This window comes from Gekko japonicus, unplaced genomic scaffold (genome assembly GCF_001447785.1).
Source record: "Gekko japonicus isolate JY-2015 unplaced genomic scaffold, Gekko_japonicus_V1.1 scaffold1250, whole genome shotgun sequence".
NCBI classification, from domain to species: Eukaryota; Metazoa; Chordata; class Lepidosauria; order Squamata; family Gekkonidae; genus Gekko; species Gekko japonicus.
Genome location: NW_015173163.1, coordinates 283,484 through 310,269, shown reverse-complemented (window position 1 = coordinate 310,269; position 26,786 = coordinate 283,484). Strand labels below are relative to the sequence as shown.

The window sequence follows — 26,786 nt, the reverse complement described above, 5'->3', positions numbered from 1 at the left end:
CCGCCGCCGTCCCGAGCACAGCAGCGCAACACCGGCCATGGATCCGGCCCTCTGGAGTCCCGGCCGGGCACTCACCCGGGGAGGCGGCTAGCTCCTCCTCGCGCGCACGCAAGACGCTTTGCCAATCGGATTTTGCTGACGGTTTCGGATTTTTTCCCCCCCGGGGGGTGGGGTGGTCTGTGTTTTTTAATTTGCTCTCTGCAGAGGGGAAAAGCAACGCTGCTCTTCCCGAAGACGAGCCAAGAGCCAAGACCTCCTCCTGGGGGCTTCGGGAACCTCGAGAGCGCCGACCTTGGGGGGGTCCAGGCGGACAAGCTTTGCGCCTCGGGTCCCAAGTGGCGGGAGGTTCCGCAGGCTCCGCTGCACCATCGGCGCCAGGGCGCTTCGTGGCTCGGCGCGGAGAAGAAGGGCCGCCTCCACCCCCGTTCCCCAGACGCTTCCCGGGCCCTTCCCAACTTTTATGGCTCCCCCAGCCGGCCGCCTCTTCTGCTTCTCCGCGCTCGTTCTCTCCCCGGCTCGGTCCCAGCGCGGCAGCGGGCCGAGCGGGCCTCCCGTCGGGGCAACAAGCCGCGGAGCGCCCCCTGCCGCTGTAGCTGGCTGCTCCCGGCCCGGGAGGGATCGGCTCTCCGAGGCAGGGCCAGGCTCATCCGGCGGGGACATTCCAAGGCGCTCGGGGCTGCTGGGGCCGGCGTTGAGCCCCGCGCTATAAATACCCTCTCCCTGGAAGCTTCTTCCCCAGGATCGTCTGTCTGTTGACCGCAGGAGGGGCTCCGAAGGAACAGGGCTGCGTGACCGGCCCCAGAATCGGGCGCCGACGGGACCCCCCACCCCCCACGCCGAAAAGGGGCGCCCACCCTGGATCCGGACCCCCCCAGCATGGCCACTTTGCACCTCGCTTCCCTTTTGGTCTGCCTTGCCCTAGGTGAGTTCCAGGGGGGAAAGGGGGGGGAGGCCTTTAAGTGGGAGGGGGGGGACCTTGTGTGTGTGGGGGAACCCGACAAGAGGAGAGAGCCCCAGTTTAGACGGGGTTGGGGGAGAGGTGACAGGCCCCCTCCCTCCCTCCCAGCGGGAGAAAACGACTCCGATCAGTTCTGTCTCTTCCTTGCTCCTCCTGGCCTGCTCCCCTCGTCGGATCCATGGCGCGGGAAAAAAAATCCGCTTCCGGGACTTTATTTATGATGCTTGGGATTTGAACTCGAGACCGAAGTCACGGTCTCTCCCAGGAAAGCCAAGATTTCCCCTTTGGGGCCTGCAGACGGGGCCTGCTCGGAGGCTTCAGTTCCTGAGGCTTTTCTCTCCAGGCTTGAGGACCCCTAGGGAAAAAGGGCCAGCATCACCCTCCCCAGGGCCCCCAGGTGGTGGAGGAAAGTGGCACCACCACCTATAGATGGGTGGTGAAAGTGGCCTCAAGTAGCAGCTGACTTATGGGAACCCCAGAAATGGGTCTTTCCTTTGCCTTTTAGGCTTTGCACGTAGAGGAGGGAATCCTGGGGCCTAGGACTCAGTGTGTATGTGGGCAACGGCAGAGTTCAGTGTTGTGGGGAGTCCCCTATCTCTTAGAATCCATATCCACTTAAAAAATAAAATTCTAACACCATCCATTCCCGGGTTCCTGGAATCCACGTCGGGGTTTTCTTCTTGCTTTCAGAGGGGGTCATCTTAGCAGTGTCTTCCCTGCAGCCCTGCAAGGCAAACCTCAGGACAGCCCGGCGTGGATTCAGAGTTGTGTTTTGTGGGAAGGGGTGGCTCTGAAGATGGTGGCCATTTAGGAGGAGGATTTGAACTTGAGACAGAAGTCACGGCCCTTCCCAGGAGGAAGAAGTTGATTTCATCACCTGAAAAGGGATGCTTTCCTCAGGCCTGAGTGCTGATCCTGCATGGTGTAGTAGTGCATTAGGGTGTCAGACTAGAATCCGGGAGGCCCAGGATTGAACCCCCAGTCTGCCATAGACAGGGTTGCCAACCTCCAGATGGCACCTGGAGATCCCTAGTTACTACAATTGATCTCCATACGACCAAGACCAGTTCCCCTGGGGTAAAGGCCTGCTTTGGAGGGTGGACTGTATGGCATTATACTCCATTACACTCATCAGGGTCCCTCCCAGAACCCCGCCCTCCCCAGGCTCCACCCCCAAAATCTCGAGGTATTTCCCAACCCAGAGTGGGCAACCCAAGGCCCCATGGAGACTTGTTGGGTGGCCTTGGCCGATTGTGTACTCGGCCTAACCTGCCTCACAGGGTTGTTGTGAGGATAAAATGGAGGAGAGCAGAGTGACATAAGCTACTTTGGGAGTCCCCATTGTGGAGAAAGGAAGGGTATGAAAATGAAGTATCTTGAAGGAGGAGGAAGGTTGTAACTCCTGCTGAGTGTTCTGCAGATAGCATCAGTCCCCCCCCCCCCCCCGGGCCCTTTTTTTTTGTACTTCCACTTTGCTGCATGTAGTAATGAGAGCTGTATACTGGCCTGAGTGTTCAGCCAGGACTTCCAAATAAACTCAAGCTTATCTAGCTTGTATAGCTAACCCCCTGCCCCCCACCGATCAGACAATAATGAAAAAAACGTTGCAGATCTCAAAGCCTGCCTACATGTACCCATGCCCAGTCACTTGTGGATGATGAGAAAGCGGGGGGTGGGGGTGGGGATACCAACTTCCTTCCTTCCATTTACAAAAGCTTCCCACCTGGTTGCCTGTAGTTCATTTCGACTCGCCATAGGTGACTAGATTAGTGGCTCTTTGCGAGGGCGCCTCAGCCAAAGGACCTGGGCACTTCCCCAGTTGGAAGAAAGCCATTCTCCGCATTCTGGAAAGTACGAAGCAGATTGGCACGAGGGTCGACTGTAGGTTGGCTGCGCTTGTGTGTTTTGTCACACCCGGCCGTGTCTCTCAGTTGAAACGGTGTCTGTCTGTATGTTGTATAACAATCACCTTGGGTGGTAGTTTCTGATGGCGGGGGGCGCTCTGGTTAAGCAACTCAACGCATCTTTGTCTTTGGAAGTGGGATTCCTAGCACTCCGGGAACACTTTGGAAACTGGCTCCAACTCTCTCTGTCTCTAGCACTTGGTAGGCAAGTCAATAGGAAACAAAGGATTTTTTTAAAAAAAATCTTGTCGCTTGTAATCAGTGTTCCCTCTAAGCTGAGTTAGTGTGAGCTAGCTCATAGTTTTTTAGCCTCCGGCTCACACATTTTTGTCTTAGCTCAGGAAGGGATGGCTCCAGAGCAAACTAATTTATGCAGTAGCCAAATCACTCGCTCACAACTTTAATGCCAGTAGCTCACAAAGTAGAATTTTTGCTCACAAAGACTCCACAGCTTAGAGGGAGGCATTGCTTGTAATCCTGTCTTGATTCGTTGGTTGTAGTTTTTTTATGGAGCAAGGCTGTTCAAAAACGAGGCCTAGAAGGGGGTGTTTTTTCTTGGCCACAAAAGAGGCAATGCTACAGGGCCGTTCCGGAGATTTCTGGCCCTCTTGTGTGGTCCTGAAGTGTGGATCTCAGGTGTGTGTGTGTGGGGGGGCATTGAGTGGAAGTTCAGCATGGGTCAAGCCATGTCCCTTTCCAGAACTGCAGAGTTGACTTAAAGGCTTTAAAAAGTGGGGCAGGGATATTGTCCACAAACCAAACGCAAACCCTGAAAAGCAAGGAGAGGCAAAACCAAACAATTCGGCTACTTTTCGGAAGCTAGAAAGTAACTTGTGTTTTCATGCCCCGCTTTTCTCCTTGATGGGGGCCCAAAGAGGTTTGCAACATTGTTCTCACTCTGCACGCAACAACGACCCTGTGAGGTAGATTAGGCTGACAAGAGAGCCACTGGCCCAAGGTCACCATGGCAGAGAGGGGGATTCGCACTCTCTAACCTCTACACCGTGTTCAGGAATATGGGCCTGTATCGTCCGTCCCCTAAACCGTCGTCCATGGTTTGCCCCAAATGTTTATTTACTCCCACTGCCATTTTGAGTTTTCCACCCACATGTGGATCTGAAAACTCCTTTTCACACTGTCCACATTTCACTGATGGCCTCTTAACTTGTCAAGGTTTTGATTCCTTTGTGGGTGTGTGGGTATTTTGTATGTGCGTGTATGTGCTTTCATGCAGGGAAGTCATTGTGACTTCTGGCGACCCCAGTAGGGTCTGAATGCTTCAGAGAGGTGGCTTGCTATTGCCTGCCTTTGTGTCCCAGCCTTGGTATTCCTTGGTAGTCTCCCTTCCAGTTACTTGCCAGGGTCGGCCCTGCTTAGCTTCCGAGATCTGACGAGATCGGCTTGCCTGGGCTATCCAGGTCAGGGCGATGTTTTGATTCCTTTGTAAGGTAAAGGGGACAGTGGTTGGCACCTGAGCGGTTGCTGACCGCAGGGCATCGAGATATTAGTTTGGAGAGGTGGGGTATAAAATATTTCAGAATACAATTTAAATTGTCTTAGCCTGAGTGCATTCAAAGAAGGGGCGTTTGAATATCCCCTTGTGATGTGAGCCATTGGCTTTGAGGGTTACTTGTTTTTTTAATTAAGGCTATAGAGAGAGGGGGGTCGTGGTGGCTTAGAGGTTAAGGCGCTGAGATGCAAACCAGAAGGTCGGTAGCTCGGCAGTTCGAGACCCGAGTGCTGCAGGACGGAGTGAGCTCCCGTCTCTGGCCCCAGCTCCTGCCAACCTAGCAGTTCGAAAGTAAGAAATTGCAAGTAGATAAATAAGTACCCCTTCAGTGGGAAGGTAACAGCGTTCCCTGTGCCTTGGTGTTTAGTCATGCCGGCCACATGAGCAGGGAAGCGTCTTCGGACAGCACTGGCTCTGCGGCTTGGAAAAGAAGATGAGCACCGCCCCCTGTAGTCGGATTCGATTAGCTTTCGAGCAAGGGACACCTTTACTTTTTATATAGAGAGAAGGTCCCACAGGAAACTAGAAATAGAATAAGGAAAAGGAAAAAAAAAACTTCTGTGTGGCGTCCCAATTATGTATGAGAGCAACGCTCTTCAGTCTCAATAAAAAAGGTAAAGTTCCCTTGCTCAAAATCCAGTCGAGTCCGACTCTAGGGTTGCGGTGCTCATCTCCGTTTCAAAGCCAAAGAGCCAGCGCTGTCCGAAGACATTTCCGTGGTCATGTGGCCGGCATGACTAAACACCAAGGCGCACGGAACGCTGCTACCTTCCCACCGAAGTGGTACCTCTTTATCTACTTGCAATTTCTTGCTTTCGAACTGCTAGGTTGGCAGGAGCTGGAACTAGAGACGGGAGCTCACTCCGTCATGTGGCAGCTCGGGTCTCGAACTGCTGAACTACCGACCTTCCACAGCCTGCAGTTCAGCATCTTAACCACTTGAGCCACCGCAGCTCCTCAGTCTGAATACATAAACAGTAAACGGCAAACAGCTCAAACAGTATAGAGTCCACACAGTATAAGTCCAAGCAAAAGGTCCAGAAGGATCCACAAAAGGAAGGCCAGGCTCAGTGGAGAGAATGTAGAGTAGAAGTTGTACATTTATTCAAATAAAGCCACGTTGATACAGAAGTTTCCGGATTTTTTAATTCTCCTCTTTTCTAAATATTCTTCAGATCAAAACATTAATCTGACCCCATTTGAGGTTTACAATAGGATTCAAGGCAGTGGTCAGAATACAAGGATGTTTCCCTGGGGCGCAGGGCTTACAGGTTAAAGCAGTGCGTCTCCGCATTGTGATGTGAGAAGTGATGGCCATTGGCTTTGATGGATGTTTGTTTTTTTGATTAGGCAAATGTAGGAGAAGTCACTACCTGGCTATGAACTAAATGGAACCTTCATGTTCAGGGGCAGTATACCTTAAAGGGTCAATGGTGGAAACAGACAGTGAGGGAGGACTGCTGCTTTCGTGATGTCTTGTAAGCTTCCCAGGGGCATCTGGCTGTGCACTGCTGGAAGCAAGATGCTGGGCTAGAGAAGCCAGTTTTTTGTGCAACGTTGCTGGTGCAGAAGGCACACGGGCTTGTCACTTGTTTGGTGGTGTTCCCACATCTTTGTACCCTCCCTTGTGGTAGAGAACTATGACTTTTATTTACTATGCTTATTTGTATTTATTCGTTTGTTGGGTTTTGTTTTGTTTTAGTTTTCTGCTCACTCAGAGGGTCTGGCGGCAACTTCCAACACTTGAAAAAGATAATAAATAAGTTAAAAGTTAATACTTTTATACCCTGCCTTTTTCCCTGGTGGGGACCCAAAGCGGCATACATTGTTCGGCCTCCTCCATCTAATCTGCACAACAACAGCCCTGCGAGGTGAGCTAGGCAGAGAGAGAGAGACTGGCCCAAGATCACCCAGCGGGCTTTCATAGCAGAAAGGGGATTTGAACCTGGGCCTCCCTAGTCTGTTGCTCTCACCACGACCCCATGCCGGCTCTCTGGCTTTCGATTTGCAAACAAGATGGTGCTTTCCAAAAAAGGAGTCTCTTAGGAGCGCACACGCCTATTCCAGCTGGCCTGATACAGCTCCTGGATTCAGTGTCTGAACACTGGAGGGGGGGGGGACCTTCCCTGCAGCTCAGATCTTTTCCAAATCCCCTCCCTCCTTGCTCCTAATCTCAGGAAAACGGAGGCTGGGTGTAGTCGTGACTGTGTGATTAGAGACTGGACTCTGCACATGTTCAGAGGTACTTCTCTCCTACATACTTAATATCCTCAGAGGTTTTACTGTGACCGGTGTTCCCTCTAAGCTGAGTTAGTGTGAGCTAGCGCACATTTTTTTAGCCTCCAGCTCACACATTTTTGTCTCCGCTCAGGAAGGAGGGCTCCAGAGCAAACTAGGTTATGCAGCAGTCAAATCGCTCACTCACAACTTTAATGCTAGTAGCTCACAAGCTAGAATTTTTGCTCACAAGACTCCACAGCTTAGAGGGAACATTGTGACTCGTATGAATTAATTCACTTTCCTTATAGTCTGTGTTTCTCAACAAGATCTAAGGCTGATTGGGGAGGAAAACAACTACCGTAATGCAATAAAGCAAAGCAGCAGAAGGTATATTGTAAACAATGCAACCATTGGATGACAAAACATTAGGAATAAACACAGTCCAAACAAACTCAGGCATACAAGAAATAATGCAATGAACCACAACTCTGTTTCCTTTCTGGAAGCACCCGTCTGACCCATTCCGCTGACTATATAATAAGCCCTAGACTAATTTTTTTAAAAGACATTTCGGATGAAGGAACCCAAAACCAAAATGTTACCCAGTAACATTCAGTGGATGCCGAAAACCTTATACTGTGCTCTGTGCAAATGACATACAAATGGTAACTTCCCCCTGCTTACCCAGATATTTGTATTAGGTGTGTCCCTCTCTGATGCGTCCCTTGTATCGGATGTGCGCTTTGAATATTGAACAAATGGCCCCATCTCTTCTGCAGGTTGGGATTGTTCTTTGCAGGACTTCGATCCAATGTGGTGTAATGGTTAGACTGGAATCTGGGAAGCCTGGGTTCAAATCCCGATGCTGCCATGAAGTTTGCTGGGTGACCTTGGGCTGGCTTTCTCTCTCTCTGGCTCCCAGCCTAACCTATCCTCCAGGTTTGTTGTGTGGATAAAAAATGGGGAAGGCTGTTTGGAGCGGGTTGGAGGATCGCTGCACCTGAAAAAGTATGATTTCTCCAGCAATCGGTCCATTGTTGCTTCCTTGATGCAGAACGGATTTCTTGAAAATACACCTGTTGTCAACTGATACCCTAAATCCACACCCAAGTAATTCACATGTGCTGCAGTGTTACGTATCAACGCTGCAGTAACTGCTGAATTGCAACTGATAATGAAGCTCAGGACAATGCATCCTCCTGGCCTGAATTGAGATCTAGGTTTCCTGTCTCATTACCAATGCCGATTTCTCCATGTCTGCTATCCCTCTGCATCCCACACCTAATCCAAGCACACCTGCTATTGTCATTCACCTGCTGTCGTCATTTGCCTGCTAATATTATTCAGCATCTGAAATCAATCCACTCTCCAAAATATAGGACAGGTGGACTCACATTCTAGCTCTATCTGAAGAAATGAGCAATGACTTAACAAAAGCTCATACCCTGCCACACATTTTGTTAGTCTTGAAGGTGCTACTGGACTCTTGTACTTCAAGAACATATGACTTACTAAACTGAATGGTCTCCAACGGCCCTGCGGGTCAGCTCCCCAGATGCCAAGTTAATTTTGTCCAGACATAACAGGAGAGCTTCTGGACCAGCCCAAAGCACTGTGTTCTTGTGTGGTGGCAAAAACGCCCGCAAACCTGCACACAAATGCAATGGTCCCTCTAAGCTATTGAGTCTTGTGAGCAAAAATTCTACTTTGTGAGCTGCTGGCATTGAAGTTGTGAGCGAGCGATTTGGCTGCTGCATAAATTAGTTTGCTCTGGTGCCATCCTTCCTGAGTGAAGACAAAAACGTGTGAGCTGGAGGCTAAAAAACTGTGAGCTAGCTCGCACTAACTCAGCTTAGGGGGAACACTGCCCGGATGTAAGTCAGCTGCTGCTCACAGCAACTGGTGCAGAGAGGTATGCTGGACGTGGAGGTTCTGTGCAGCCAGTCTGACTAGCAGCCATTGAGAGACCAACTCTCTGCACGTTAAAGCTGTCTTAAGCCATGACGCTGGGCCTAGTTAAAAACTTTGACCTGAGACCCTGGAGAGCTGCTGCCAGTCTGAGTAGACAACACTGACCTAGATGGACCAATCACCTGACTCTGTATAAGGCTGCTTTGTGTGCTCCTGATAGGGTTGCCATTTCCCAGTTGCGGGCAGGAGTTCCCCTAGTTTTGCAGGCTCCTACCCGCCACCAGGCAGCTGGCCGGCAGGAAGAAACCCCTCCCCCCAACAGTGACATCACAGGAAATAAATGTGATGTGCCCAGGTCACTTTGTAGAAGAAGAAGAAGAAGAAGAGATTGGATTTATACCCCGTCCTTCACTCGGAGTCTCAGAGCGGCTTACAAACTCCTTTCCCTTCCCCTCCCCACAACAAGACACCCTGTGAGGTGGGTGGGGCTGAGAGAACTCTGACACAAACTGCTCTTTTTCAAGGACAGCTCTGATAGAACTATGGCTTGCCCAAGGTCACACCAGCAGCTGCAAGTGGAGGAGTGGGGAATCAAACCCGGTTCTCCCAGATTAGAGTCCGCACACCTAACCACTACACCAAACTGGCTCTGTAACGCGAAGCTGGCTGTGGTCTGTCTGTGGTCCGAAGCTGATTTTGCCATAGAGTTTTGCCTAGAAACCAGAACGTCGCCACCGATGTGCCTATATCACTTCCAGGTGACGTAGGCACGTTGTACAACGTCACTTCCTGCTCCTGGAATGTCACCCCCCATCCCTCTGCTGGCGTTTCCAATGGACCTGGCACCCCTGGCTCCTGACTCTTGACTACCACATTGCAGTAGCTTTCACTGGGTTGCCATAGGCCAGTCCTCTTCTCTCGGCCTAACCTACCTGGCAGGGTTGTTGTGAGGGTAAAATGAGGGAAAGGGACATCAGGCATGTTTCCGAGCTGCTTGGTGTAGTTTGGTGTAGTGGTTAAGTGCGTGGACTCTAATCTGGGAGAACCGGGTTTGATTCCCCACTCCTCCACTTGCAGCTGCTGGATGACCTTGGGCAAGCCATAGTTCTGTCAGAGCTGTTCTCTCAGAGCTCTCTCAGCCTCACCTACCTGGCAGGGTGTCTGTTGTGGGGAGGGGAAGGGAAGGGAAAGGAGTTTGTCAGCCGCTCTGAGACTCCGAGTGAAGGGCGGGGTATAAATCCAATCCAATGCCTTCTCTTCTTCTTCTTCTTCTTGGGGGAAGGGCGAGATAAACTAGATAGCTCTAAAATTTGTGACAGCCTCAACAGTTGCAGCTAAATGCTCCCCCGTACACATAAATATTTAGTTCTGTGTTTTCTGTTCAAGAGGAAAAATAGCACATCATGGCTGCTTGGAGAACACTGCCCAGGTGTACGGTTACCTTCTGCTTACAGTTGGAGCTGTTCAGCTGGGGAGTCATTGGTGTTTTTTCTTCTTCCAGAGGCTGCTTAAAAACCTAATGGTCAGCCCATTTCTGGTCATTAAATTTTCATGGCTTTGACTCGGTCGGCTGTGGAGGCCTGGCCAAATGGAGGCTCTTCCTTCTGTCCCCGAGCCTCTCAGTGGAAGGCAGGAACCTCCCCCAGATTTCGTGCCCTCTCAGCGCCACCGAAGCCTTGCAGACCCTGCCTTAAAGGCCTCTCGGGTTCGGAAACCTAAGGGTGGTGGCAGTTCATGAGGCCTTCGTTCTTAAATAAGCAGCGGACAGGAAGGATTTGAATGGGACAAGCTGGCAGAGGTGTACTTAAGCGGCAGGCTTGGGTTATTTCTGTTTCACGAGCTACCCTGCAGGGTTAAGGCAGCTGATAATATTTTAGCATCACCCCCCCCCTTTAGCTAATCCCACCCCTTTCTTACCCAGCAGCTGCAAGTGGAGGCGTGGGGAATCAAACCCGGTTCTCCCAGATTAGAGTCCGCACACCTAACCACTACAAACTGGCTCTGTGGTCCAAAGCTGGCTGTGGTCTGTCTGTGGTCCGAAGCAGGTTTTTGCCATAGAGTTTTGCCCAGAAACCAGAACGTCGCCACCGATGTGCCTACATCACTTCCAGGTGACGTAGGCACGTTGTACGACGTCACTTCCTGCTCCTGGAATGTCACCCCCCCATCCCTCTGCTGGTGTTTCCAATGGACCCGGCACCCCTAGCTCCTGACTCTCTTGACTACCACATCGCAGTAGCTCTCACTGGGTGGCCGTAGGCCAGTCCCCTTCTCTCGGCCTAACCTACCTGGCAGGGTTGTTGTGAGGGTAAAATGAGGGAAAGGGATATCAGATGCATGTTCCCGAGCTGCTTGGTGTAGTTTGGTATAGTGGTTAAGTGCTTGGACACTAATCTGGGAGAACCGAGTTTGATTCCCCACTCCTCCACATGCAGCTGCTGGATGATCTTGGGTCAGTCACAAGTTCTTTCGGAGCGGTTCTCTCAAGAGCAGTTCTCAGAAGAGCTCTCTCAGCTCCACCTACCTCACAGGGTGTCTGTTGTGGGGAGGGGAAGGGAAAGGAGATTGTAAGCCACTCTGAGACTCCTTCAGGTAGTGAAGGGTGGGGTATAAATCCAAACCTCCTCCTTCCCCCCTCTGAAGTCTCTTGCCTTGGAAACCTGACAGAGTTACCGTAATTCGGCTGTGACTCAACACTGCGTTCCAACACCAAATGTATGGGCCCAGGGCTTCTGTTTGGAAATAATAACCTTTGTCCCGGAAGCCCTTTCCAGCAGTGCCTGATGTTTTGACGCTGTCTCTGGTTAGGCGGTGGTGAGGGAAAGCACTTTGTACATTCTCAAGGGCATGGCCTCCTTTGCCTCCGTTTTTTTGGGCACACAAAAGGACTAGGGGTGGCCCCCGGGGAGTCAGCCTGTCGATGGTTTCCCCCCAGGTCGGTTCTCGCAATGTGCAAAGCAGGAGCTGAAACAGGAGTGAAACCGCAGCTAACTCCAAACAATTAATTGCAGATGGATACACACACCCCCACACCGTTAACAAGCATGAGCCCCTAGAAACCTCAATTCTGAGGCTGCAGGTGCAAATTTTGCTGTTTTGAGCCATGCTGTTCCTGATCGGGCCAGGAGGCAATTAATCGGAACCGAGTCATCCCAGTGAACTAGACCGGAGCACGATTTTCGCTACCCATCTTTTTCCCTCCAGGAACACTGAAAGATGTAATGACCTTACAGACTCGGGCTCTGGCGCTCCACAGAGACTAACTTGTGTTCGATAGCGATTTTCCGTTATCTCCTCTCCAGGGAAGGGAATTAGGGACCTTCTTGCCAAACAAGCTTTCCAGAGAGAGAAAGAGAGAGAGAGAGAAATCGGCTCCTAGAAATAACGGATTGCCATATTCAAGGAGAACGGATAGTCTTTTGCCAAGGAGCTTAAGAGGAGCCAACTGGCCATTGGAAGGCTTAACCCCATAAAAATCTGCCTTCTCCTGACTCATACCTTTGGGTCTGGGAGGTCACTATTGTCTGCTCTGGCTGGCAGCAGCTGTTTTTTTGGGGGGGGTCTCAGAGATCTTTCGCATCCCCTGCTGTCTGATCATAACTAGAGGCTGAACCAAGGGCCTTCTGCATGCAAAGCCGATGCTCTGCCCCTGAGCCATATGGGAGTAAAAAGCCCCTTATATACACGTGTGCTCTCTCAAGTCACAGCCAACTTATGGTGACCCCAGCAAGGGGCTTAATCAGGGCAAGTGAGAAGCAGTGGTGGTTTGCCATTGACTTGCTCTGCAGAGTTTTCCTTGGTGGTCTAGGACCCTGGGCGACCCAGGTTCGAATCCTTGCTTCTACTGTGGAAGAAGAAGAAGAGATTGGATTTATACCCCGCCCTTCACTCGGAGTCTCAGAGGGGCTGACAAACGCCTTTCCCTTCCCCTCCCCACAACAGACACCCTGTGAGGCGGGTGGGGCTGAGAGAGCTCTCTCTCGAGGACTGCTCTTGAGAGAACAGCTCTGACAGAACTATGGCTTGCCCAAGGTCATCCAGCAGCTGCAAGTGGAGGAGTGAGGAATCAAACCCGGTTCTTCCAGATTTAGGGTTGTCAGGTCCCCCCCGGGGGGCGGGGAAACCCCCACTTAATAGGCCTGATTGTGGCCCTGCCCCCAACGTGCCCGATGCAATGATGTCACTTCTGGATGATGTCATCATGGTGCGCCTGCAAGAAGACTCCCAGGGAGGGACAGGACTCCCCCCGCTAAAAGGTAAATACCACTTGGCAACCCTACCCAGATTAGAGTCTGAACACTTAACCACTACACTAAACTTGGTGACCTTGGGCCCATCACAAACTGCCAGCCTGGCCTACCACACAGGGTTGTTGTTGTGAAAGAACAGTGTTCTAAGCCACTTTGGGTCCCAACTGTGGGGAGAAAAGCAGGTTATAAATAAATAAATGCATTGAAGGCAAAATGCACGCACCATGCCACCGTCTCTCCCCCAAAAGCACTTTAGGGCGGCTTTTCCCAGGAGGAAACAGCAGAGGATGAAAGAGTTAAAAAAGGCCTCTCCCCCCCCATCATTCTTCTTCTTTCACAACAACCGGGCAGCTGGGTTTGCAGAAGGGAAAAAAAAAATCCAACTCATAAAAGAGGAGTTGAACCCTCAGTTGTACTAACACAACCCACACAACAGCCCAAGCTGTCTCCCTGCTTTCTCCAAACTGATCCGTTGCTCACACACGATGGCTGAATCCGGGCTTCTCCCATTACTGAAAGTATCTTTGTTCCCTAATTCAAGATGAAATATTTATAGATCTATTATATGCATTTGGGGTGGGGTGGGGGAGAAAGTCCTGAGCTTAGCTTGAGTTAGGGGGCCACTGGGTCTGTGTACTGAAACCAGTTTCCAAAATAATATCAATAAAATAAGACTCTGGGCAATTCTGCATCTGGCATTTGCTCCACATTTTCTCAACACTGAGGAAAAAGTGCCGCTCAAAACCACATGCAATTACCCCAGGCCAATGCCGTACCGACTGCAAAGTCACCCCGAACAGCCATAAATCTATGCAGAAGGTACCATAAAATCTGATGATCAAAGAAAGCGAAAGTGGCATGCAGTGTAGAGGGTACTGTAAAATCCAATGATCAGAGAAAGCGACATGCAATGCAGAGGGGAATTTCTGTCCCAAGGTGAGTTTCGTAAAACAACAGAGGGAAAAGCCAATGCAGAATCGCCCTTATATGGCTGCAGATGGTTAGTTGTGTTGCTCTGCTGCAGAGCAGCTAGATTTGAATCCAGTACCACCTTGGAGATCAACTAGATTTTGGGGGTAGGAGGGGAGTCAAAGCTCTGATAAGGGGAAGCTTTGACTCTTTGAAGCTTATACCATGAAAGTCTTCGTTGGTCTCTAAGGTGTTACTGACTCGAATCTAACATGGCTGAGATATTAGTTGCTGTAGATTTTCCGGGTTGTATGGCTGTGGTCTTGGCATTGTAGAACCTGATGTTTTGCCAGTAACTGTGACTGGCATCCTCAGAGGTATAACACAGAAAGATGGAGTACTCTCTGTGTCAAGGTGAAAAGAAAAATGGTAGGCAGGTCATTTATATCTACTCCAGAAAGTGGGGTAGGGCTGAGTCAGTATCTTGTAGGAGTTCCCCAGGAGTAGATATAAATGACCTGCCTACCATTTTTCTTCTCACCTTGACACAGAGGGCGCTCCATCTTTCTCTGTTATACCTCTGAGGATGCCAGTCACAGCTACTGGCGAAACGTCAGGTTCTACAGTGGCAAGACTACAGCCACGCAACCCGGAAAATGTACAGCAACTAATGAACTCTGGCTTTGAAAGCCTTCGACAACATATGGCTGAGATAATTCGATAACTGCAGACCTGGGGGGGGGGATATTGTGTGAACTAGAAACGCTGAGTTAGAAGACAGTGGTCCAGTTGTTAGCAAGTTGGAGTAAAATCTGGGTTCAAATCCCCAATTCAGCCATGAAATTCAGTGGAAGATGTAGGGGCAGTTGCGCTTTCTTAGCTTCGCAGGGTTGTTGTGCGGGTGAAATGAAGGAGGGAAGAACTGTGTGCTCTAACCTGAGGGCCTGGGCAAGATAAAAATGCAATAGATTCTCTACCAGAATGGATAAATCCAAAAATGTATTCAGGCCCTTTGCAAGCCCAGCCCCCATGTTCTGCAAAACACTTTCCTGTAGTTCTTGAGTTGATCCTGGAAATGCAGGAATTAATGAAGACATTTGGCTCAGGGTGGCGTACAGCATGTTTCTGAACATGGGCAGAGTGCCTTTTCCACCCCAGTCAGTTCACCTTTGTGCATTGGGGGGGGGCATGGCTCAGTGGCAGAGCATCATCTTGGGGTGCAGAAGGTCCCAGATTCAATCCCTGGCAGGGGTGGATTGAGGCTCACTGGTGCCCTAAACACTGAACAATCTTGGTGCCCCCCTCCTTTCCACACTGACCCAGTCCATTTTAGTGGTTGACCTGTCTTACCAGATATATAATGCAGGTTGCAGCAATACAAAATGTTTTCATATGATAACCAGGGCTATTTTTGACTTCAACGAAAACGTCTGGGCTCGTTGCTACAGAGGGAAGGCTTGGAGAGCAACCCCCCCCCCGCGACTCCGAAGCAGGCAGGCCGGGGGGGGGCCCCTGGAAGGATCGGGGAGACATTTAAGGGCCAGCTTGCCAGGCATCCCGCAGCCATGGGGCAACTGGGCAAGTCAAGGGAAGGCATGGGGGTGTGGCCTAATATGCTAATGAACTGTGCTGTTGGGGTGTGCGGCCTATTATGCTAACGGGTTTCTGCTGTTGGGTGTGGCCTATTATGCTAATGAGTTCCTGCTGGGCTTTTTCTACAAAAAGAGCCCTGAAATATACTGTACAAACTAAGCCAAGCGTGGGCTACATAAAGTTCTTTTCACCCTTTTCCCAACTTTGTGGTGCCCCCTTTGGCCCTGGTGCCCTAAGCACGTGCTTAGTCTGCTTCATGGTTCATCCGTCCCTGGTCCCCGGCATCTCCAATTAAGAGGATCAGGTGATGGGAAAGACCTCTGCTGGAGAGCCCCTGCCAGTCTGACTAGACGAGACCGACCTCAATGGACTGATGGTCTGATTCAGTGGAAGGCAGCTCCACGTGTTTATCTTGTCAAACACATGTCCTCTGGGGAAGTTGCGTTTTGGGCTCTGTCCGCATTGATTAATAGGAGGCGGTTTGTGTACGCCTGCCAGTCACCTCTCGGAGGTCAGTGAGGGATGAGCTCACATGTGCAAACTGTTTCCACCCACACGAAATCAGGTTTATGTAGACAGGGCTTTCCGTGTCAGTAGAAAAGAGCCAGAGTCCAGCGGCACCTTATTATAAAGACTAACAAAATTTGTGGCAGGGGAGGAGCTCCCGTGAGCCACTGCTCACTCCTTCCTCGTGAAAGCTCCTACCCGGCCACAAATTTTGTGAGTCTTTAAGCTGCTACTGGACTCTTGCTCTTTTCTGCTGCTACAGACAGACTTCACACAGCTACCCGTCTTGATCTATCTCCGTGGAGGGTTTCCGTGTAGCACCCGAGTTCTGGGAACAGAACATTGTGCTCCTCATTGTGTTAGATTCACCGACAAATGGGCCTGATTTGTTATTACCTCAGCTGCATTTTCTGGATCTTGCGAGTTTATGGAACACTCTAAAGTCTGCGCGTTTTCAGTTTTCGCAGAATACCGCACCGCTGAACAATTGTTAGCGATATTTGAAGTGGGTGTGCGGTCGGGGGTGGGGGATTGCTCAGGCTTCCAGTCCCTTGCGAAGGATGGAAGGCCGGTGCGTGAGAGAGATCAGTGAAAAAGAACAAGGGTGGGGGGGAAGAGATGTAGGGGACTGGGTGGGATGAAGAACTGATAGCCAGGTGTAAAAATCTGTGCTTGGTGATAAAACTCCGTGCAGAACGTCTCTGGTTCTTAAGCCAAAACAGGCTTTCCCCCCGTAGTTTATTGTCTGTAGCAATGAGGACTAGAAGCTTGTTTGTATGGCTGAAGTGTGAGATTGTCCAGATTCTACAGAAATGATGGGATTCTCCATTATAAGGGAAAGGGCAACCCTGCTAACAAGCTCGCAAAAGTGGCCGTTCCACCCATTCGCACATTCGTCTGTTAGTCATCTGTGGCCACTCTCTGTTCCAACTTCTGTAACAGTTTCCTACCTACCTGGGTGCCCGAGGACACCTTTGACCCATTCTACGTTACAAACTTTCAAGGTGGTCCTCAGACCCCTCACAGATCACGCACTCTGGCGCAGGTGCGCCAACATTCCCACCCAGGATTGCCCCCTGGTGGTGTTTCCCACGCACTCCTTCCCAGGGCAGTGTGGCGGGGCTGCAACGTCGCTTCTGCAGACGAGCGGCTGGTGCTTTTGAGCGCCGAGGAGGGCGACGACGGCGTCTCTGACTCAGCAAACCCCTCGTCCTTCAAGACTGCAGGGTGTCACCGCTGATGCACGAAGACAGGGAAAGAGAGCCGGGCGAGGGAAGCGTGTGACCTGCCGCCGGAGGGTGCGCGGAGATGCTGTCTCTCGCCCACTTCTTCTGACACGTTCCCCGGCCACACGCACATGCCAGTCACACCTCTGGCTGGCAGTTCTCTGTCATGTGCACGCCCACTCTCTCCCTCTCTCCCCCGCGTGCCATCATGCTGCAAGCATTGACGGGGGTTTGCTTTCCACCTGGCGACTGTCAGCTCATCTTCAGAGTTAGATTCTTGCAGGGCATGAAGATGAGGTCGCCCCCCCCCCCCCCCCCCCCGCGCCCCACCACACCCCCCGTAGCTCTCAAACCAGGCCTGCCAGGACTGGGGGAAAGGAGTCTTTTTATCTTGCCTCTTGCCTATTTTATTCTATTGCATTTGTTTTGCGTGCTTTATTTTTATTGCATTGTATTGCTTTATGCTCACGATCTCTGGTTGGAGGAGCATGTGGATTAAAGGTAAGGGAGGGGGGGAAGTGTTCCCAAAGCCAAAGTACACGGGGGGGATAGAGGCCTGTGAAGTGAGGGAAGCAGGGATGAGGCCGTAGTTCTTCAAGGCTGTGCTGCAAATTAGGCAGTGTCAGAGAGTGGTTAGAGTGTCACGCGAGGATCTGGGAGACCTGGGTTCGAGTCCCTGCTATGCTATGGGAGCTGGGCGGGTGACCTCAGGCCAGTGACATACTCTCAGCCTAATTTACCTGACTGGGTTGTCGTGAAGGTAAAATGGAGGAAGAAGAAGAGACTGGATTTATTCCCCCGCCCTTCACTACCCAAAGGAGTCTCGGAGAGGCTTACGATCTCCTTTCCCTTCCCCTCCCCACAACAGACACTCTGTGAGGTAGGTGGGGCTGAGAGAGCTCTCTCGAGAACTGCCCTTGAGAGAACAGCTCTGAGAGAACTTGTCACTGACCCAAGGTCACACCAGCAGCTGCATGTGGAGGGGTAGGGGATCAAACCCAGTTCTCCCAGATTAGAGTCCTCGGCCCTTAACCACTACACCAAACTGCTTTGGGGGCCCATTGGGGAGAAAAGGAAAAGACCCTGGTTTGAAACTCACTTTTGTCCTGAACTAGCTAGGTAGGCCCTGGCACAATATTCTCACTCCTTGGGTTGCCAGTTCCCCTTGGCCACTGGCAGGAGGATGGGGAGGCGGGGTTGCCAGTTCCAGGTTGGGAAACTCCTGGAGATGTGGGGTTGGAGCCTGGGGAGGACAGGGACCTCAGTGGGGTAAAATGCTAGAGAATCCACCCTCCAAAGCATCCATTTTCTCCAGGGGAACTGATCTCTGTAGTCAGGAGATGAGCTGTCATTGTGGGGGATCCCCAGGCCCCACCTGGAGGTTCAAGTAACAAATAAATATACACTGCAAGAACCTTTTGTAAATTAACATGTACTGTTTAGAAGAAGAAGAAGAAGAGATTGGATTTATATCCCGCCCTTCACTACCCAAAGGTGTCTCAGAGCGGCTTACAAACTCCTTTCCCTTCCCCTCCCCACAACAGACACCCTGGACCCACCTGCTTTCTAAAAATGGTTACAGAAACGCAAAAAAGAGAGCTCTTGACAGAAACTGCTCTTTTTCAGGGACAGCTCTTATCAGAACTACGGCTTGCCCAAGGTCATCCAGCCAGGTGCAAGTGGAGGAGTGGGGAATCAAACCCGGTTCTCCCAGATTAGAGTCCGCGCACTTAACCACGACACCAAACTGGCACCAAACTATTATTCTATAAAGTGCACTGTGTAGCTATTATAACATCCTTGTCGGGTACATATATTCAATACATCCAGTATAGCAATAACATTCGTTCATTCAATTTAACAACTACCAGTCAATTTTGCATCAGTGTTTTAAAAGTCAAACCCCAACGGGAGTTTCCAGAATTACACGCCCCGCTTCTACTTCCACGAAGTCTTCTAGAAGGGGGGAAGCTTTCATTTATAGTTGTGTTGATGCTTATTGCTGCAGCCTTGAGAATGACAGGAGAAAGACACGGATCTTAGCTGCACAGCGTGTCTTTTGTAGGACTGGCAATAAGCATCAACACAACTATAAATGAAAGCAGATTGCAGGGCGACGTTATTTCTGCAAATGGCAGGAGAAAGGCAGAGAAAAGCTGCCAGGAGATGCTGTTATTTCTTGGAGGAAGGCTTTGCATGTTACAGGGCACACCAGTTGGGTTGGGAGTCCTCGTCGTGCGGGAACAGTTCGGTAACACAACATGTTAGTTGTGGCTTCTCAGTTAATTTCGTTTCAGAGGGCAGCCGTGTTGATCTGCAGTGGAACAGCAATATTTGAGGTCAGTAGTCCCTTAAAGGTTTCCTTTGCTCGAAAGCCGGTCGAATCCGACTCTAGGGGTGCGGTGCTCATCTCCGTTTCCAAGCCAAAGAGCCAGCGTTGTCCGAAGACGTTTCCGTGGTCATGTGGCTGGCATGACTAGACGCCGAGGCGCACGGAACGCTGTTAGAGACCAACAAAATTCAGGGGCGGGTGCGAGCTTTTTGAGAGTCAACGCTCTGAGGAAGGGAGTTTTGACCCTTGAAAGCAAATCTTGGTCTCTGAGGGGCTTCTGGACTTGAATAATCTAGCTGCTCCTCAGTTCATGTGTGTCCAGTTTGGATCTGGACCTCGGCATGCATGGAGAACAGGCTTCATCCCCCCCCCAAAAAAAACCCCACTGCTTTTCCAGCTTGAAATGGGACTGGGGGTGCAATTTGTCCCATTGGGCTATCTCCACATATATCCCAGGGGACTTGTGGATTTCCCCAGTGTGTCAAAGATCGGCAACCCAGGACTCTTTTGTGTCATGAAAATGATACGGGAAGGTGTAGGCTTCCTCTTCAGGTGTGCCGTGATCCCGATCCGAATTGGGCACTGTGTCTGTGGCGACCTAGGGGAACCCACCAGTCACATTGAGCCATTGCGCAGGGAGGGGAGCCCAAACCCAATCCGTGTCTGTGTGCCATATAGGATGAATCTGAAAAAGGCAACCACTGTGAACCAAAACGCTAAAATATTAATCAAGTATGGGACAAAATAAGTTCTGTTTTTTTGAATTAATTTTCTGGAAACCCCGTCCTACGAATGAACTCCTCAAATGAAGTGTTCTCATTCTTCAAAAGATATAGACTATTCTCATCTTGTGGGTGTTTGAATGGAAATTTATACTATAGTATATGGCCAACCTAGCAGTTCGAAAGCAAGAAATTGCAAGTAGATAAATAGGTACCCCTTCGGTGGGAAGGTAACAGCGTTCTGTGCACCTTGGTGTTTAGTCATGCTGGCCACATGACCACGGAAACGTCTTCGGACAGCGCTGACTCTTCGGCTTTGAAATGGAGATGAGCACCGCAACCCTAGAGTCGGACTCGACTGGCTTTCGAGCAAGGGAACCTTTACCTTACTATATGGCTTTTAGAGTATTGAAGTGACATCTATCTTGTGGCAATTGTATATGAACTTGACATACATATAAATAGAACATTCACAGCGGGGGAAAAGGACACGCAAAAGATTGGATTTATTTTGTCGCCCACCATATAGGGTGGCCAGTTCTGGGTTGGGGAATACTTGGAGATTTTGAGGGTGGAGCCTGGGGGAGGGGCCTCAACACGGTGCAACGCCATAGAGCCCGCCCTCCAAAGCAGCCATTTTCTCCAGGGGAATTGATCCCTGTAGTCTGGGGATCAGTTGTAATAATGGGAGATCTCCAGGCCCCACCTGGAGGTTGGCAACCCCAGCCCCATAAAGAATGGCTGTGTGGGATTTTAACAAGCATTTATCTATAAATGGCTACTATCTTTGCAATGGGTACAGTGGATGTGCATTAACTTGACAGATTGCATTCTGTTTTACGGGTCCCGAACGGGTTACAACCATCTCATCTGCCGCATCGGCTGAATCACCATTTTGAAAGGGCTCACTCCCCCCTAAGTAATGAATATGCAGGACTAGAGGAAAACTTCCGCGGGTAGAAGAAGCTGAGAGAAATAATTTCAAAAGATGAGGAGAAGGGGAGGGAAACTGGGCATAGCTGAGCCAGCTGGATAAGGCCTGGGCCAAGAGCTGAGAGCCAGTGTGGTATAGTGGTTAAGGGCCGAGGACTCTAATCTGGGAGAACCGGGTTTGATTCCCTACTCCTCCACATGCAGCCAGCTGGGTGACCTTGGGTCAGTCATCGTTCTCTCAGAGTCCTCGAAAGAGCTCTCTCAGCCCCACCTACCTCACAGGGTATCTGTTGTGAGGAGAGGAAGGAAAGGTGATTGTAAGCCGCTCCGGGTAGTGAAGAGCAAGATATAAAACCGGCTTTCCTCCTCCTCTCCTTCTCTTGCAGGTAGTTGACACACTTGTGTTTGGGTTACGGTCTCTTGGCCCTTGTCTCTTAGCCCAGGGCTCACAGCCTCTGACCCTGTGTGAGCCATGTCAATGGAACCAGCCCAGGATGGTCCTTAGGACATGCTTTGAGGCTTGGGTGGTTTTATAGACCCGGTGTGCTATGCTAGAGCACCAAACTAGGATTTTGGAGAACTGGGTTTGAATCTCCACCCTGCCAATCTATTTCTCTGAGGGTAAACCTGAATGGCCCAGGCTTGCCTGATCTCGTGAGATCTTGGACGCTAAGCAAAGTCGGCCCCGATTACTACTTGGACGAGGGACGTCCAAGGAAGTCTAGAGTTGCCACACAGAGGCAGATCAATGGCAAACCATCCCTTGTTTTTCTCTTGCCTTGAGAACCCTACGGGGTCACCGTAAGTTGGCTACCACGCTACTGGACAAGGTCACTGTGAGGATATAATGGAGATGAGAAGAATGTTGGACATCTCTTTGGGTCGAGAGGAGTCCAAACAAACATGTATTTTTTGTTTCAGTTGTATCCCCCCCCCCCCTTTGCTTCTGGGCAAGAATGTCTCTGGCTGTCGTGGGAACCCTTTCTCCCAGCGCCTTCCCTCGTTCCTTCTCCAAGTCCTCTTGCCCCACTGGGCCCTCTTCCAGCCCTCCCAAAGCATTCTGGGAGCACTGCTGTGTCCGTGCCCCTCCCCACCTGCCAACCACAAGCGAAGCTCCATGCGTGGGGTTATGGCGGGTTAAGGAGCCGGTGGGCGCTGGCAACGCACGCTGTGGCTGCATTAGTCAGAGCTGGCCCTGGCAAACCTCGCTGGGCTGCTTTCATTGGCACCAGCCGGTACTTTGTGGGAAGGCGTGGAGGGGGAATCCGAGGTCTGCCCCGAATCGCGAGCTGGGGAAACACAGAGGGGCAGAGGATGGCATTTCCCCCCAGGTCAACAGAGGCCAGATGGCAAGGTGTCATTGTCCCGCTGTACACTGCATTGGTCAGGCCGCACCTGGAGTATTGTGTGCAGTTCTGGAGGCCTCTCTTCAAAAAGGATGTGGACAGAACGAAGCGGGTGCAGAGGAGAGCGACGAGGATGATCAGGGGCCTGGAGGCCAAGCCCTGCGAGGAAAGGCCGAGGGACTTGGGAAGGTTCAGTCTGGGGAAGAGGAGGCTGAGTGGGGGAGCAGGATTACGTTCTCTAAGTATTCGAAGGGCTGTCACTTAGAGGAGGGCAGGGAACTCTTCCTGTTGGATGGAAAGGTATTAGAATTTTTTAAATAGCGTAGTTCAGCAGTGGAATTGGGCTGCCTAGGGAGGTGGTGAGCTCCCCTCACCGGCAGTCTTCAAGCAGTCTCTCAACAAGCCCTTGGTAGGGATGCTCTAGGCTGATCCTGCACTGACCAGGGGGTGGGATGAGGTGGCCTGCCTGGCCCCTCCCGACGCTGTGATTCTGGATGGTGCAGTTCTCAGCAGACCGACTTCCTTCTTACAGGTCCGTAGCTAGGATATTTTTGTTCAGGGGCATTTAAATTTGGGTGCGGGGGGGGCAGTTAAATTCCTCTGAATGCCTGTCTTTAAAGGGGAAAGCTCCGTGCCTGTTTCTAGCCCTTCCTTTCAAGGGACAGGGCAGCGAGCATTTCAGTTTCTAGGGGGGGAAACAGCTCAGAGGGCGTTTAATTAATTTGCATGTTTCCCAAGGGCTCGTGGGAATGAGTGACAGGCAGCGTGGGGAGGGTCTCTTCTCAAAAATAAGGTTTCTGGCATGGCTGTTTGTGGGGCAGGGCTTTCAGTTAAAGGGGCAGGGCCCCCAAATGCCCCTGCTGTAACTACGGGCCTGCCCTCCTATCTCTGTTGGAGTCAATTGGGCTTGGAAGAGTGTGCTTTGGATGGCATTGTCTGGGAGCCCTTTCTGCCACGATTCCCAGCGCCCGGGATATTCTGGGAGTCGTCCACGTCCAATTGGCCAGGCTGCTCCACCCACACTCCAGAAAGCCTGGGAGACAGCTGCTTCCGTGAGCCCCCCGGGGAGGGGGGGGGAGTGAGATTCCAACTGCTGATGACACCGGCTGATCTCTCTTCACGCCTCCTTGGACTCCACTGTAGATTAAGCTGCATCCTCTCTGCTTGGAACATGAGAACCACCTGCTTGGATCAGAGAGAGGGCCCGTCCACCCCAGCCGTCTAACAGTGGTTAGTCAAATGCCTCGGGGAAGGGTGCAATCCCAGAACGAAGGCAGTATTCCTCCCCGTCGATTACCCCAGCTTCAGGTTCTGAACTGTGCACATGAAGGGTCCATTTAGCTGTCATGGCCCATAGCCAGCGATGAGACCTGTCACCCGTGAACACGTCCAGTCCCTTTGAAAGGCCGTCAGACCTCATGGGCACCACCGCCTCTTCTGGCAGTGAATTGCTTAATTCAGAAACATGTACCTGGCTTTTCTCCCCAGCAGGCACTCTGATTGAATTACAGCATCATTCTGACTTCCTCAGTTTTATCCTCAAAACAACCCTGGGTGAGGCTCGTTAGGTGAGAGAAAGCAGCCAGCCCGAGGTCGCCCAGCGAACACCCATGGTAGAGTGGGGGGGATTCGAACCTGGGTCGCCCAGATCCGACAGTCTAACCACTACACATATTTGCTCTGTATTCACAGAGAGCTGCCGTGGTGCAGCAGTTAAAGTGTCGGAACAGGATCTGGGAAATCCCAGGTTCGAATCTTCACTCATGCCATGGAAGCTCGCTGGGTGACCGTGGGCCAGTCACACACTGTCGACCTAACCTACCTCACAGGGTTGTTGTGAGGATAAAATGGAGGAGAGGATATAAATGAAAGGAAGAAAGAAATCTCCCTTTTGCTTATTCTGGAATTTGAGAGATGGAAGAGGAATCCCATCTATCCTCCTGTCTCCTTCCCAGGCCCGTTGTAACATTTGCTTCTAGCAGTAGATTCTTGCTCAACTTCACTTGCTTTTCTTAATGGGGCTTGATATTTATGACTTGCTGAGTTTTTATTGCCATATTGTAGGGTGTGTTTTTAAAAAAAATAATAATTCTGGATTGATGCATGGAAGGCACTTTGGGAGTTTTAAAAGTAAAAGCAGGATGTGAACGTTTTAAAATCAATAAATAATACGATGGCCCCACAGTCCCAACATCCTTCCTTGATGAATTAGAACCCCTTTCTGTTTAGGCTCTGTGTAAATCATGTCATCTATGAACAGGTATGTCGAGCAGAAATGGGGTGGTGTAAATTGGCATCAAGTGACAGCTGACTTGTGGCGACCCCTTGAGGTTTTTGAGGGAAGAGGCAAACAGAGGTGGTTTACCATTGCCTGCCTCTGCATAGCAACCCTGGAGTTCCTGGTGGTCTCCCATCTAAATGCCAGTTTGGTGTAGTAGTTAAGAGTGGCAGACTCTAATCTGGGAGAACCGGGTTTGTTTCCCACTCCTCCACATGCAGCTGCTGGTGTGACCTTGGGTCAGTCACAAGTTCTTTCAGAGCTGTTCTTTGAGGATCAGTCCTTGAAAGAGCTCTCTCAGTCCCACCTACCTCACAGGGTGTCTGTTGTGGGGAGGGGAAGGGAAAGGGATAGTGAGCCACTCTGAGTCTCCTTCGGGTAGTGAAGGGTGGGGTATAAATCCAATCTCCTCCTCCTCCTCCTCCTTCTGTCTTCTTCTTTCTTCTTTCTTCTTCTTCTTCTTCTACTAACTAGGACCAACCCTGCTTAGCTTCTGAGATCTGACAAGATTGGGCTATAGCCTGGACCATCCAGGTCAGAGCTAAATGAGTTATTAGAAAAGGGGTGATTCGCTTTTCCCTGCAGAAGGCCTTGTGTTTCTAACAGGTGAATGAAAGGCAGAAATTCAACTGGTGAAGCTTTCCCCACCCCATTAAGAATACTCCTAGGCCATGACTTACAGGGGCACCAAGACTAACACCTTTTGCTTTGGTGTAAGCTGATTGTGACTCAGAGTTCACTTAGTCAAATGCAGTGGGCTCCGACTCATGAATGCTGGGGTGAACTTTGTTGGTCTCCAGCAGCAGCCCCTGGACTGCTGTTTAGTTTTACCATCCTCTTCTGGGGGGGGAGGGAATGCAAACAAAATGTAAACCAAAACCAGTGGGATTTCTGCCTGTCATGCAGCTGTGCAAAGCCTCATCGGGGAGGGGGGGGGGAAAGCCGGTGTGAGAGAGAATACAGGATAGAATTGCTCACACTTGACACAGGCAAGGAGTTTGTTTTTCCCTTTGTAGGTTGAAACATAGAACTGGAAGGGGCCTTAAGGGTCATCTAGTCCAACCCCCTGCACGACGCAGGGAATTCACAACTACCTTCCTCCCTATGCCCAGGTAACATCTTTCCTGCCCTCCTCTTGCAGTGTCGTTATGCCAGGGGGGCTGTGTGGAGGTGGACTCGCACACAGAAGCCGTGCTGGGCAAAACCTTCAAGATCACGTGCATCTCTTGCAAGAAGCGGAGCGAGACGGTGGCCGAGGCCTTCACCGAGTGGTTTTTCAAGGAGAAGGAAACGGAGGAGATGGTCAAGGTGGGTGCTGTGGCGACGGTGGGACACAGGGCAAAGATTGGGGCCTGTTTCCTGCAGGTGGGGAAATCGGGTAAATGGTTTTGCCAGCAATATGGGAAGCCGCCATTAGGCCTCCCGTTTACTAGCCGGGGGGTGGGTGGGTGGATTACCTGCTCCCATCCCAAAGGAATTGAGGAATGGGAGGACAAATGGCCCCCACATAGTGATGCTGTAGGATTTTCCCCTAGTTTCTTCGGTAAACCCTTGTCCCAGCTCCCTTGTCCCAGCTCCCGCCTACCCAGCGGTTCGAAAGCAACGTAATTGCAAGTAGATAAATGGGTACCCACCCTTAGTAGGGTGGGGGGCACCCTGCCTGGTGATGGTTGCAACGGCAGCGATGGCGGCGAGGCACCAGTTCCGGTGCGGACGGCGTGGCGTGGCGATGCGGCAGCAACGGCGAGCGAGTGCAGCCGGAGGAGCAGTCCCTGGCGGCCGAAGAAGCAAGGACATTGGAGTGGCTGCCGTCAAAGAAGGGGCGCGCGAGAACGCCGAGCGCTGGCCCAGCGGAGCCGGAAGGGACGTTGCTGAGGCCGGAAGAAGGCGGAGCCACGCGCTGCAGGAGAAACAGTTCCACTGAGCGCCATGAGGAGCACCCCGCCAGAAAAACCGCCGACGAGAACAACACCAACCACCACCATAGGGGTGCCCGGTAGGTTGTCCCACCCCGCGTAGAACCTGTGGCCCTAGTTAGGATATTGAAAATGGTGATTAGCACCGACTTGTAAAGCCGCTCAGAGACCCCTGCATAAGGGATTCGAGCGGGATATAAAGTGGAATGATAAATAACTAAATAAATACCATAGAGTCTAGAGGAGGCAGCCTAGAGTGCTACTTGGAAGT

At 51.1% G+C, this 26,786-nt stretch overlaps 1 protein-coding gene across 1 annotated transcript in view; it reads left to right on the top strand.

Moving 5' to 3' along the window:
* The first annotated feature begins 627 nt into the window (after positions 1-627).
* The window catches only part of SCN1B (sodium channel, voltage gated, type I beta subunit), a 47,918-nt gene continuing 21,759 nt past the window's right edge, over positions 628-26,786 (top strand). The window contains exons 1-2 of the mRNA XM_015422483.1: positions 628-922; positions 25,741-25,907. Of these exons, the coding sequence (XP_015277969.1) occupies positions 877-922; positions 25,741-25,907 (213 nt within the window). The 5' untranslated portion in view covers positions 628-876. The remainder of the gene's footprint in view (positions 923-25,740; positions 25,908-26,786) is intronic.